Genomic DNA, 15,201 nt, shown 5'->3' with positions numbered 1-15,201 from the left:
ATAGGCGCAGCATCGTTTATGAAATACCAAGAAAGTATAGCGAGAGTGTAATTTATCCGGAGCTATAAACACTGAGACTACTGAAGCATATACGTTTTTTGTCATCGGAAGAAGCAAGAGGTTCGTTTCGCCAATATCAGTCCCGGCTCACGCGGCGAGTTAGCCCGTATATTTAGTGCTGGGAACATTGATTCTAGTACTCGACCATTTTTGAGCGGTGCTGAATTTTCCTGGAAGCTCGTTCTGGCGGTGGCTATTTAAAATATCGTGAACGAAGCAGTTACGTTGCACTATACGGAATTTACGAATTGGTGAAATGAAAGAAATTGTATGAAATTTCAGCATTTTTTTTGACAATGCTCATTGCACAACCACTCGGATATATTATAATATACTTCGAGGGAAACAGTCTCTCCAATTGTCGAGATTTCTCACCTGAAGCTGTACGGATTTCGTTAACTCAGATCTAATATACATATTATCAAAATTTCCCAGTTTGAACTGATCGTATAAATTCCTATATAGCAAAGCATTCAGCAATCATATCTCTACCGCAATCAAAAACTCACGCTTCAAGGTATACGAGTGCCAGAAGTCCCGGCTATTGTTGTCGCGACACGTGACAGGCGGCCTTGTGTAGCGCACATGATCATTTGCAAATAGTGATTTGAAAATAAAATCGATGCCCCACGAAGTATATAATGATATGCAGTTTTGAAATTCAATCACAATATCACGGTCGCTGGGAGAAGGTTGCACACAGCGCTTTTTGCTTGAGCTCGTATTTGAAAACTCATTAGGGAAACAAAGGGATTAGGGTTACTCCTATAAACACGAATTTGGAAATATGTGCTGAAGTACACAGTATATAACTTGTAGAGCTTAGGAGTTGAAGCAAGAGTCGCACTTTTTAATTTGAGCGAATTGGGAGTCGCAATTCCGTTCGCGTGAGAGTCAAGAGTATTGGATCCAGAATCACTACTTCAAAACTAACGGAGTGGTGAGACAGAGTCGCAGTCGCGATTATTCATCAATCTTGCCGGAATAGAAATAGAAATCTGTGCGACTCCACAGTCCAGAGTAAACACACGACACCAAAAACATGTGTGACTTCAAAATTAGCAAGGCGTACGTTGAAGATGCCATGATGGGACGCTACTATCAATCAGGCCTCGCCAGCAATTTATTGCCAGATCGAATGTTGCATCTGCGGTACGTAAGTCACCAGCAACAACGGAAACTTACGTTTCAAAACAATAATTCGTATATAGCAGGGATGAGCATGGATTAGGATTTCAAAAAACCGGATTTGTGAAATTTTGTCGGATTTGGATTGGATTAGGATTAGAAATTTTTTTATGGAACAGATTAGGATTTGGATTGGATTTACCGATTATCTAGATTCTAGGAGATTGATATGTCGTGTGACGAATGGCGACAAACTTTATTCAAAGCAGTTATTAATGTACTTATGGTACACCACACTACGGTACAATCGGTGCCAATGAACATGCCAAGTTATCTTAAATAAAGATATTTGTTGGTTGTGAAGGAAAAATTTCAAATTCCTGCCTTGCATCCATCAAATATGCCGGACCTGATGTGTGGAACAGTATCCCGCCGGCCATCCGACAGTCGACGAGCATGTCCACATTCAAGTCGAAATACAAGCAATTACTACTAAATAAATACAGTCCATCCTCAAGATTACCGGACCACGACTGACCTATCGATCTCGCTTCCCATGACATGCCGCCCTATTTCTTGTCGCATTCTTCTTCTATACTATCTTCTTTACTTTCATTCAGTGTGCATGCCTCCTCTTTACATCGCCTAGGCCAAGGTGGGTGTCAGATTCCATAGACTACTCCTTGTCGCTTCGACATCTTCCTGTCTTTTCATTGTATCGCATTTTTGTGGTGTATTGAACTGATAAAATTGCTAATAAACCAATGATGATGATGATGCATATAAATGAGCATTTTTTCTGAATTTCAAGTTGGAATCGGATTAGGATTGGACACGGATTTGAATATACAAAAGTTCTGGATTAGGGTTTGGATTAGGATTTGAAGCTTCGGATTTGGATTGGATTAGGACATAGAAATTCCAAATCTGATCATCTCTGGTATATAGGTAGGGTTGTATTCAAAACAAACGGTGTTAAACAAATTCCTTTTTGAATTTTTTTTTCAAACGTTGTCTAATTATGCTATAATTGTGTAAATACTTTCGAAAAAACATGTAGTAGGAGCTTGCGGACGATTGCACCCAATATAGTCGACGACTACGAAGGGGGTGGTTAGAACCCTCGAAATCGTCGTCGGTTCTACAGTTATAGCATGTAGATTGTAGATACAGAGCATTGGTACGGAATGGGCGTTCTGATGATGAAGACCGCCAACCGTAAAAACGCTGCATACGGGTTGCATTTAAAACAAAAATCAATTGAAAACATATTTAAAACAAGGCTCTTATTGTTTAAAACATGTTTTTTATTGTTTTTTTTTAAGCCTTGACGTCACAAATATTCAATTGTGATGACATAGTGGATGGCCATTGACAATTGAAAATATAGGGTGAATATAGCTCCTCTGTTGAAATATCTGTACTATAGCTGTTGAACCGACCATTTTGAGGGTTCCAACCATCCCATATCGATATACGTCGGCTATATCGGGTGATAATTGTCCGTAGTCTCATACAACATGTATTTTGGAAAGTATATACACAATTATGGCATAATAAACAAGGGTCATGTTTTAAACGTGTTTGCTTTAAATTGAATTTTGTTTTAAATGCAACCCTATATGTAGGACACAGGTTGTATCAAGTATTCTTTTCAGATTCTTCAAATTCCACACGCATCCGGGATTTGATATCTTCCTGATACTCACAATGTGTTATCACTGCGGTCTTGCATTCGCAGAGCCCGTGCAGGTGCAGGTCTTTGATGCTATCTAAATATTAAACCGCACAGTGCATTGCAGAAATGGAGTGTGTATTAATTGTTTTACAGTTGATATCATCATCTTCAAAACCCATTCCTATGTGGATTTTGTCGAGTGGCATATTATGTTTGATGGTTTACGTCACTGACGTCGTTCTGGAATTTGTACACACATCGGGACGAGATGCAACACATCCCATGCATTACAAATTGTAAGTTTATGTTGGAAGGTATCCATTTATAGTTTCGATTGCAGTCCATGCACTTTGCGATTGAAGTTTCATATGAGTTAAAGTAGACTATATACCGGTAACGATATTTTACTTATTCTCCACAGATACATGGCTCTCATTGTCATTATCGCGTCTGACTATATCATTTATGCGTGCAGCGGTAGAATGATTTTTCGGTTACTCAGAGCCGGCCTGTTGGTTGTGAGGGTAAAACCACTACGAGGGTAAGTATATACATTACAAACACATCCACTCATACAGTTTACGATCTAGCTAAAGCAGGGGTGTCAAACTCAACTGACGTCGCGGGCCGGATTCAAGACTTTATATCGCTCACGGGCCGCACCAGTCCAATGATTCCAAAATATTACCTCAAATTCATGTCCTTGTTTTTCATTTTGAACACTTTATTATCAAGACTATAAACACTGCATTATATTTCATTATATTACGGGAAATAGCGGTTCTATTCTAGCTTCAAATTTATTCTCAAACAATGGAATTGGTAATAATACGATTGGGCGGCAGAACACTGTTATAAACCGAAAAAACATAGGCTCTAACGATGATATAGGTTGGCAGGTTTCTATTCTTCCTTTGTTTTAGTCGCATACTGGAGTCAACCCTGCGTATGCGTTGTGAAAAATATAAAAGATTTAACTGTAAACACGGTCATTGGAATCTACTTCATATTATTATATTGCGATTCGGGTTTTTCTCGAGGTCGGAGACCTTTAGAGTAGGGTTGCCATACGTCCGGAATTTCCCGGACATGTCCGGAATTTCACGGAAAAATCTGCGTCCGGGAGGAATTTCTAAAATATGCCTAAATGTCCGGAATTTTGAAGGCTCGGAGCAGGCTCAAAAGTTTTTCGTAAATACGCATAAACAATATTACTTTCAAGCAGATGTATGCTATTCAAAATTGTTCTTCGCGCCTCGCGCGAGTTAATGCAACGTATAATGATATTAGTATGAGGGCCAGGCACCAGCCTCGCCAAAAAATACAATCAAAATAAATATAAATACCCATCATTTACTGAAATAAGTTTGATCGTAATCGCAATTATAAGCTAACGGTATATTCCTAGAGTTAGGCAAGTCTGATTGGATGCTTCAATCACAGACAGTGGTTCCAAATCTTGGGATCGTCCGCCTTTATTTGGAGATCACGATGATGTTTGACGTAATCAGCTTTCTAGGCCGTGAGTAAGTTGGGGCAAGCTGAAATTTTTTAGTAATCAGCTTATCAAGTTTTGAACTTTGCCACGGAACATTTTCAAGTGGGAAATGAGGTCGCGAGCATAAAAGGTTGGAAATCACCGGATGTGCAACCTGCTGGTGCATTTTATAGTAGCCTAATATATCGAAGAATCAATATTATTGAAAGAATTCATGCATAAAATTTAACAACCAATTGGAGATAGTAAGTGCCCAACAAGTTACATCGACTACCCTATGGTGGGCGCAAGATCATTGCTTTTTGGGCGGAAGGGGGGGAGAAAAAAATGTTGTTTCGGACCTGAATAAAACACATGAAGAGATAGCCGCACCGACCTAACTGTATAGCAGGGCTGTCAAACACAATCCTGACAGGCCAGACATGGCCCGCAAACGATTTCATCCGGCCCGTGCAGGAATCTATTGCAAACCCTAGCAAGTAGTAATTACCAGAGCTCACATTACAGATGGCCCAATTCATGACCTATGTTCCATTTCATTCCTGTATAGCGTATATAGTCGATGGGAAATGCTTTGCTAGTGTGACGTCATATTGACGGTCAATGCGTTACACCTCATTTTAAAATCCGCTAGTGGGCGCTACAGAGTGTCCGGAATTTGCTTCACAAAAATATGGCAACCCTACTTTAGAGTCAGAAGTGATGTAGAAGTACAACCACATATATTTGAAACATATTTCTGTATTTATCCATGTGAACTGCATGTCTCATTTTTCAACAGAACTCTCAGCTCATTATGCACTTTTTTGCCTTCTCGGAACTGGGTGTAATTGCCAGCCACTTCCTCCGAATGGTGACTAGAGAGAGAGAGATGATATTCTTTTTCGCCTGCACCATGGAGATGCTTTGACGTCGGAGTTGCGATACGACCGTGAGGTCATCTAGTCTGCGCCCCCGATTTTTTTTTCTCCTCCACGCTATTCGTGATTGCTGAGCGCCTAGCAGGAGAGCTGCGGATACCAATTTACGAGTCTTTGGTACAACCCGGCCGGGGATCGAACCCACGACCTACCGATCGAGAAACCGGACGCATAACCATTACACTATCTCGCTCGGGTAGTTATAATGTGGCCTTCTAACACGCTCGACATTCGCTATGTTGAGGGGTTATTTAATGGACATATTTCTTACTGAAAATCTCAAGATTTGTTAGAAATGTGCTGGATAATAATCTCACTTTTCAATCTATTCAGAATTGCTTCGCGAGCCGTATGTTTGACACCCCTGAGCTAGAGATTTCAAATAAATTGGAGGCTATGTAATAATATATATATATATCATTGCCATGTCGTGTACCGATTACTTATCAGCTTATCACCCCACATCCTATAAGTGGATAGTGCCACTGACATTTTAGAAATACAGATAGATAACATCATCATAATTTGCTAATTATATTTTCGCAGAACTGTTCTGGTGATGCTTTGGGTGATGCCAAAATTTCTGAAATTTCTACTCATAATGACGCTGTGTATGGGGCTATTTGCGATGATCGGTGTTCATTTATTCAGAGAATTTTACGAAGGTATTGGAAATTATAGGCTAATGAATGGATAATCTTTGTGAATCCTATACGAATATAGCCTGCATGATGAGCACTCTACAGTAATATATCCTTTTATGACTATACTATAATAAATTAGATAGACATTGGCGTGGTGGATGTATCGGTAATATCACTAACAATCAGGCCATTCGTTGCTATACAAGTTTTCGTGTCGATCCTTGGCCTTTTTCTGCCGGTATTGCGCTCAGGAAAATCAGTGTTATATTTTCTGGCCTATAATTCTTAACATTTTACTACAAGGATCAGTTTAGCTGTAAAGTGCTATTTGCGACGTAGAGAAATATTAATAAGTGTTTTCATACATTCATACAGGAGGGGACTCGTACAACAATTATTCGGCTATCAACCCATTCGCAGACATAGGAAGTGCCACATTGGAAATATTCGTTGCTATGACAGGTGAGATCGATATTGGAAATATTCAAATACCATATACGACTCCCTTACCGTTTTTGAGACGAATCTTATACCACTACATTTTGTGTTAGGGGGAAACTACCCGTACATCATGATTCCTGTGTACGATGGATTGAAGCCATTGGCGTTAGTTTATTTCGTCACTATCATTATGATAGGGCAGGTGAGTTTTGAATTTTAAGTTAGACCATAATTGAATATTTCTGCAGTGGAAATGAAGAATCTTTGATGCGGGATGCACACTGTCGTTCCGAAAGTACAGTATAGTCTGTTGTATTATTGTGTTGTGACAATACCATAAATGGAGATGATCCTGACGTCAAAGCCGACTATGTTTATCCCTAGTAATAATAATTTTATAGTAGGCCTAACTGATATATTTGAGCCTGATAGCCTTCATTATAATATAATGAAAATTATGATTTATTAATACCAGACATGAGCGTATTTAGTATTTTCAAATCCAAATTTAGCCTATATCACTGAATTTCTGAAATCCATGGGCCTTCGCATTTAAACATGTCAAGTCATAGCGGGTACACCTATGGTGATATTCCATGCCATTAGTTTTTTCCTTATTGTTGTAGCTACGCTGACTGCAGTAAAAATAAATTACCATTTTCAGCTTGTATTGTACGGAATTTTGGTTGCGTTAATTTTTGATTTCTACGTGGAAGCCAACAAAAAATTCGTAAAAAGAGAGAGATTTCGTGAACGACAGTGCCTGATAAAAGCATTTGAAACGCTAGATAAGGATAAAACTGGATACTTGGATTACGCGCAATGCTCGGGGTAAGCAATGTACCTGTTTGTCTACAGATTCCATTTCTGCTGTATAAAAAGTTAGTATTTGAAGAATATTCGAAAGCATTCTGGTCAAGACTTCTTGTCGCGTTTCATCTAATTATTTTCGGTACTTGTTTGATACCCATACCACAAGAAAATGTCTCGTATATTCGCTAGGCCTTTGCTTTACATAATTACACCAGTCTATGACAATACTATGAGGAGCTTTTCTATTTCAGGCTGTTTTATCACCTTAAGCCTGATGCCACCACTTCCGAAGTCTCCAAGAGATTTTCAAAATTGAAGGAGATCTCAAAACATTCCATTTCATCTAATAACCAGCAATGTCGCCCAACGCAAATTTCTTTGCTAGAATTTTTCCATCTTCTTGAAGTCCTTCAGGTATGTAGGCCATAATACGGTGTGGATGTTCATGGTGATTGAGGTCATCAGTGAACTAAATGTAGCCCCGTCATGAAAAATGAAAGTTGAAGTCAATATAGCGGTTGCCTTTATCACGTGGAACATATCACGTCGCTTTTTTTTTAATTTAGTTTGCGACTGAATCGACGGGAAGCAATAACGAGGCTTCTATGAGAGTTCGGAGAATCAAGTCCAACATAATTACGAATGTTAGTATATTTTGATCAATTGTTATTATTTTCCAAGGTTATAACATCGGAAGGTTTCAGGCGATTTTCAAGTTCGCAACTATTTGGAACGAAAGCGAAATATGTTTCTACTTATCTGCGTTTCTCAACGTTCTATATCTATTGCCATTTGCTTTGGTATGGTGGGACATGACACCGGAGGTTGCGAGGGCGCTCTTTATGACCGAATTCGCTACTTTGTGTATGATTTTTCTGGATGTGCTATTGCGGGTAACGTTTAATTGCATCTGAGACTGTATGCCCGAGACATTGTCACTTTGTTAAGAACGCGCGATTTTTGAAAGGTTATTGTAGTCGGGTGGACAAAGGAAATGATTTTCCATGCCACAATGGCCCTGGTGGCTTGTGGGTGCATTGTTTATATCATGCTGGCTGGAAAGGCAAGTGTGGCACCGAAGGGTTGGGCAGCACTGGTGGCTCATTGTGCCGCAATTCTTCGCCTTACACATTTTACAAGGTTTGTGTTGTTCTTCATTTACAGTTAAATTTTGACGTGTGTAAATTCTCTATTCTGTCCGTATTGAGCGATGAGCGTGATCGCATGTCAAGTATTTCTAATCTAAACGCTGTTCCGAATTCAAACTTCAAATCGAACGTTATCTAGGATTTATATTCGTGATACCTATTCACGTGTAATTCTTTATCCAGCAGTATCAACTTGAGACCATTGCCATAAGAAACAGATGCTGTCGAAGTAGTCAGCCCTGCTACTCAAGTAGAAGTAGGAGTGACGACCTAAATTTACACTCAATTACAAGTACAAGGGGCGATTTCCAAGTCACGTCAAAACTACTTCAAGTGGAAGTACAAATAAAGGTTTGAAAAGTAATCAAGTAAACAGTTTTATTGAGGAGTCACATATATAGCAGTTAATCGGAGGTGACTAACTTACCTTATGAAATGCAAGATGAATCTTCCTGACGAAGACAAACTTACTACATTTTCGCTGCAAATAGTTACAGACTACACAATCTTGGAATATATATTCAGTTACCGTCATACGCGGGCTATTTCACGCAGTTCTTATGACATTTCCACTCATAAAAGTGACGCAAACTGATCTTAAAACTACTTTCTACTTTTCAAAATTCAAATGAAAAAAAGGAAGTACTCTTGCCTAAAAGACTGTTCAAGTAGAAGTGGAATTACTCTAGTAATATAACCACTTGAGTAAATAGTGCACGTTTGCAAGACCACTTATGTTCTTCCAAAAAGTAGAATTACCTCCTTACTGAAAATCCCTGATTACAAACCACTGTTCCCTAATGCTATAGGTTTGGTTTCATGTAATGATTGATGCATGGACGTTAAATATACTTCTCTGACCTATTTCCGCATGCTTTGTAGGGGTGCGGGTTCCATTACGCACTGGGTACGCAGAATGGCTCCGCCTATGTGCACACTTCTCTGTTTGATAGCGGTGACCTTTCATTCGTATGGAATATTCGGGATGGAATGCTTTGGATGTTGGTTAATCCGTATACAGCCTCATCCCCGATTACATTTTTAAAATGTGTTTAAAAATGATTACAATGCAGACCTTGCAGAAGATCCCGATTCCGCGATGCTTCCGGGTACTTTGTCGCTTTGTCAATACGGCTTCGAAACTCTTGGCTGTTCCTTGCTCACACTTTTCCAAATTAGCCTCGGATCAAGCTGGCATAGGGTATGATTGAAGTGTATAACTACATTTTTGTTCTGGTGGACGTGAGCGACACCGAGCATTGCATTTAAAGTATAATAATGTTATTGTTATTATTATCGAGGTTATGAACTACATAATGGAAGAGATAAATCCATGGGCATCGCTATACTTCGTGCTATTCTACGCAATCATGCAAATGATTGTGCTGAACGTAATTTCGGCGGTAATGGTCGAGGTATCAAACGCGATTTCGAATGACGAAGCCGCGGCTGGGGAAATGCTTGCAACAGAAAAGGTATCAATTAGAACGTGCGATCACTTGCACACTGCACAATGCACATTGTGCACGGGCATAAGTTTTACTTTCGTTGTATAGAATCAAAGAAAACTGTCACAAACATTTCACAAGGAGATGAAACATGGAGAGAAAACATCGGGTAAGTTAAATCATTCCGAGTTCACACAATTTTATATATATGTATGCAATAGTTCCCATGTTGATTCCTGGATGCATGAAAATGTTTTACATTCGTGTGAGGACTTGAGCGTCCAGGAGCTTCGTGAAACTAACTAAACGTTTCGATTTGGCTTGTCCGAATTGTTGTACCCAACCCTCCATATTCATTGTTTCTGTTCCACGCGATTCTAACTTTACGGAATAAAAATTAAATCCTCTCTGAACTTTGTTGCGACGGAGATCGGAGGACAAGCTGACAAAATTCGAAACATTTTGAGACTGTGAGGCCTAGGGTTGCATTTAAAACAAATGGTGTTTTAGTACATTTGGTTAAACATGTTTTAAACATTGTTTAAAAGAATGCCATTAAAAGTGCCATCATGGTGTATCACTTTCGAAAAAAAGATGTAGTGTGAGCCTATTACAGACGATTTACATCGGATGTAGTCGACGTATGCGATATGGAATGTTCGGAACCCTCGAAATCGTCGTCGGTTCAACAGTTATAGCACGTATAGATATAGGTCATAGGCAAGGAATGGATGTTCTGATGATAATGACCACCGACCGTAAAAATGCTACATAGCGATATAGCAGTGCTTTTCAACAATTTTCGCCGTGTTACACCCTTTTAATGTTTACTCGAAACACTAGTACACCCCTGACCCCAAAACACACTGATTCCGTACAGTAAGCCTACTCCAGGGGTGTTCAACGCTTTTTATGTATACGGCCGACGGCCGTACATCGGCTCCATATATAGCATACGGTCGCATTCCGGCGGAGAGTATTAGTCAAGGCCCATCTGCACGTCATATACACATGTTAAATTGACTACTGGCAACTTCGCACCGCGGTGAGCCTGTGTTGTGTTCTGTACCAACCGTGACGTCATGGGTACAAAATAACAATGAAAAACAAGTTTTAAACGAGGGCCAAGTTTAAATCAGGTTTGTTGTAAATTGATTTTTGTTTCAAATGCAACCCCTAGTGGCACCCATATTTACGTATAGGCCTACTGCGATATATGCTTGGATGAGGTTATGCTGCAATTTTGCAATTTGCAGGTGGCATACTCATTCCCAAAATGGTTGACGACAGCACCTTCGCATTTTCCACAAATCACGCCAGGAAGTCGTTGGCGGAAAGTATAGAGGCTTTGAAGCTTGAACTAGAAGGTTCGTCAAGCCGGTAACAAATTTTCACTCGCTAATGTGCTATGCGTTTAGTAATTGACTTTACAGATATCACGGAAGATCCATTTGACTCGACAGATCAGAATTCAAACGAAATCAGTAAGTCTGTACCAAACGAGAAATGTAACTAGGCAGAGGTCTGGAAAAGAGGGCGGTTGAGTCACGTCTGTAGTCCACTGCGATTCGTGAAGCCGAGTAATTTTCACTTCATTCGAGAAATTCAGCTGGTTTGAATAGCATCTGCACTATATTAATGTATCGCTGTGCATGATCTAATACAGAGGTCTCAAACACGCGGCCCGCGGGCCGCATGCGGCCCTCGAGAACATTTTGTGCGGCCCGCGAAGGCATTTTTCAATTTCAAGAATTCGACAATATATTCTAGTCTCATATATCTTTTTTAGATTTACGAACTTATAGTTCACTCTAAAACTACTACAAAAACCTGAAATCTAAACAAACTTCACTATCACATCACTTCCTAAAATCTACCATGCAGTGGAAGATCGCTATTACGTCACATTTCAGGTTCATGATGACAAAACATGACCCGTTGATGATTCGTGACTGAAAATTGTGATTTTGTTTGGTGCGACCGTTCGTCAAATTACTCGACTTTGGATTGACTGGGTGATAAACTAAAAATGACTCGAGTTGAGTAGGGTCGAACGTTAAAATCAGAGAATAACTTGCCTCTCGGAATAGTGACTTGGCAATCCTACGGACGCAAAAATCTATGAAACTGTCGTGGGGAATAGTAATATATCAAAAGTCCGTAGCTTGCGTTGCGTAGGGTATATAGAATATAGAAATGTAATCAGGTATGTATGGAAACCATTGGCATTCTGTGGCCCCCGTGACGTAGATTTGGTTACATCCTGGATGTTGTTTGTTCTCTCTGTCCATGTTGTTATCGGTGGCGAGAAAGGTAGTGGTACGCTCCACAGCTGTAACACCAATGGATTCTTCGGCGATTATAGTCATTTCTATTCCAGGGGTTCTTAACCAGGGGTCCGTATCCCCTTCGTGGTACAAAGCACCACATCAGGGGGTACCAGCTGCATTGTGGAAATTGGCCTATATGCTGTGGAATCTTTTCTGGGCGAATTTATTCAACTGGAAAATATTCTTCGCGCTACGCGCGATTTTATGTGAATGGAATTTTTGATTTTTATATAGGTCCCATCAGAAATTGTGTTGAAAATCGACAGGGGTGACTGGAAATCTAATTGAAGGTACAAGGGGTACGATCGCTAAAACGGTTAAGAAACAATGCTATTACTATTGAACAATAATGAATATATTTAAGTTGTTATTGATCTGTTCCAATATTAATCGACGAAAACCTAACGCTGGTTTAATTTGACTTTGGCTATGACAGTAACAATAGCCTATACTTGTCACGAGTATATCAGAAACCCCGATTAGGCTACACCGTTCACATGCTCTGATATCAGATCAATATTTAGTGAATTCTAAAATATTCTTCATAAAATCGTGGCATTTCAAAGGTCCAATAGCTGCAATATCACAGCCCGACAGGTTTAACGATATCATCATGCGTCCTCGCGCATGATGTCTAAACTCATTTTCTAACAAATTATGCCCGGCACAAAAACTATTTTATTCAAATATTTGAAAATGTAATTTTTTCGTGCCAAGCGTGAATAGTATAATAGTGAATTAAATTTTCTTGGTGGTTGTGAAATGCCTGTCTGCAAGGTGCCGTTAAATAAAGCCTAGTTGGATATTATAGATTGAATACCACTATTTATTGATGCTGAGGCCCGCGGGTCATCACAAATTAGGAAATTGGCCCGCGAGCACATTTGAGTTTGAGACTTCTGATCTGATAATATTTAGATTTAGCCATATAGCCTATATGAATATTTTTCGTATGGTTGGTTATGCAGAATATTGCCACCAGATCGGCCTATAAATGGATTATCACTGTTCTAAAGGATATAGTCTATATTGGCCTATCCATACCACAGTCCGAATATAAGAATATATAGCCTACACTATGAACTCAGGAAATTGTATGTAACGAGGTTGGTTAGTTCAACTTGATGTTTTGCTGCACGAATGCCAGTTCTATAGATATAGCCATAACCTGAACCAATGCTTATTAATTAAAAATGTTCGAGTGCAGTGTGAATTTCTATCTACAATTTTATGATACAGAAGATAGTTCATTGATAACAAACTATTCGAGTCAGACCTCGTAAAGATCATTAGACGAGTTTCTGCTATCCAGGTGTGAGACTCTCAGGGCGGAAAGTCATTGGAAACTGGACACGAGACATCGCTCCAGACATCACGTTCCTGAATAAAGACGAGATGAAGCGTTTTCAGATGGAAATGGGAATTCAGTCCAGTACCTTCGGTAATAATAATCAGGTATAATAATCCAGTAGGTCAGTTGTACCATATAAATACCCAAGAATGTTATATTGTTGCGGTTTTTGTAGATTTCAAAGCACCGAAGACCTGCAAAAGCGGCTTGGAAAGGGTAGCAAAAAGCATATTGCTACGAAATGCATGTGACGACGATGCGACAACAATAGATCGACATACGATGATTATGATAATATGTAGAATAAGCAGACTGTTCATTGTAGTAACGTGACTGACGGTCTGTCTAATATACGAGACGTGTAGTTTTCAAGCAACCATGTATTCAGTGACGAGCTGACGACCAAGCACCGAAGCACCTGCGATGTTGTCACACCCTAGTGGCGCCATAGAGCTACTACTACATTCACGTTTACGTATTCAATTTTTACGACAATAAATATTCTTGTTCAATTTTCATCCTTACCCGTGGATCTATCTGATATGTGGCGTCAGTGTGTCTATTTTGAGTATGAGATTGAGAAGTATTTTCATTAAAGGAATCAGCTGATGGGTATTTTATAGCAATGCATTCAGTTAATGTTACTTTTCCACACAATTTCCGCACTATTGGGAATTAATAAATGCTGTAGTTGCATTTTGCGCGTTGATAATTTTGTAATTCAGACTTTAGAGCACTTTTGATTCCGACAGAGCAATTGAAGTGAAATCACATGTCATGAAATGCATGAAATTCGGTGTCAGATTGCTACAAGATCCAGTACTCCGTTATATAGCCGTTTCCTAATTTTCGATTATTTAAGCCTATAAGGACGAAATGCTAGAATTAGAAATCTCATAACCTACCAACGCAGTACAAACGAACATTCGTACATTACTTTTCAGTGTGCGTGACAGATTTTATCGCAATAGGCCGTTACGGTGGTGGCCTGGACGAGTCAGTGGTTTGACGCCTTATCGAAACGAATGGACAGAAAAAGAAAGGGCGTCTAAAGAACCACTGAATAGAAGATTAACATCGACAAACGGTGACTTTGGGCGCATAGGCCGAGGCCAGATTAGGATACCGATCGTTTAGGCATCCTCCTATCTGTTCATTACGTCGCATTGTTCCTTGTGTATCGCATTATACATTGTGTGTGTCTTGATCGTATAAAATATATAAGCTAACGATCATTATTAATGTTTTCCAGAATGGATAGCGGGTAAGGCTATAAATCCTTGCCCTCTGGTCTATAGTTTTATGAGTAGGGCGAATTTTTTGACATGTCAAAATATCTCAAAATTTTGTCAAAATTCTAGCGTTAGGTCAAAAAATTGCCAAAATTGTTTACAAGTCATCAGAATTTTTTTCCAACCTGCATTTCGTTTGTATCGTAGATGCTTGCACTGTCGGTGAACTTAACATTTGACATTTTACAGCTTGTAGCCTACTTTATAGGCCTACCGTTGTAGAGGGCATTGGTTCTTATATTAAGAAGCGCATGATGAAAAATTGTGATATCGACAACATTGTCAGAATGAAGCAACACGGTGTGTTACCAGTAGTGTACGCACAACTTCAGTGTTGCCAGCCAACAACTGCTGCTGTTGAACGTTCTTTCTCCATTCTTGGCAAGCTACTTAGTAAGGACAGACACTTTCTACCGGAGAATGTAGGAAAGTATCTTTCGTTGTAGTACT

The 15,201-nt window shown here is 39.5% G+C and overlaps 1 protein-coding gene across 1 annotated transcript; it reads left to right on the top strand.

The window, feature by feature from the left end:
- Positions 1–2,744: 2,744 nt before the first annotated feature.
- LOC145439046 (uncharacterized) lies at positions 2,745–13,977 on the top strand. Its single transcript, XM_080316509.1, has 19 exons — positions 2,745–2,940; positions 3,020–3,162; positions 3,288–3,407; positions 5,831–5,949; positions 6,304–6,390; positions 6,480–6,571; positions 7,034–7,200; positions 7,434–7,596; positions 7,749–7,826; positions 7,887–8,075; positions 8,150–8,322; positions 9,213–9,331; positions 9,404–9,531; positions 9,632–9,805; positions 9,887–9,947; positions 11,035–11,145; positions 11,212–11,262; positions 13,421–13,563; positions 13,635–13,977. The coding sequence occupies exons 1-19, from the start codon at positions 2,899–2,901 to the stop codon at positions 13,677–13,679; spliced, it is 2,205 nt and encodes a 734-aa protein (XP_080172635.1). The 5' UTR covers positions 2,745–2,898; the 3' UTR covers positions 13,680–13,977.
- The last annotated feature ends 1,224 nt before the right edge of the window (positions 13,978–15,201 follow it).

This window comes from Botryllus schlosseri, chromosome 5 (genome assembly GCF_051294905.1).
Source record: "Botryllus schlosseri isolate E-star chromosome 5, Bs_hap1, whole genome shotgun sequence".
NCBI lineage: Eukaryota > Metazoa > Chordata > Ascidiacea > Stolidobranchia > Styelidae > Botryllus > Botryllus schlosseri.
The sequence above is the reverse complement of the archived record's forward strand: the minus strand, read 5'-3'. Positions and strand labels throughout refer to the sequence as shown.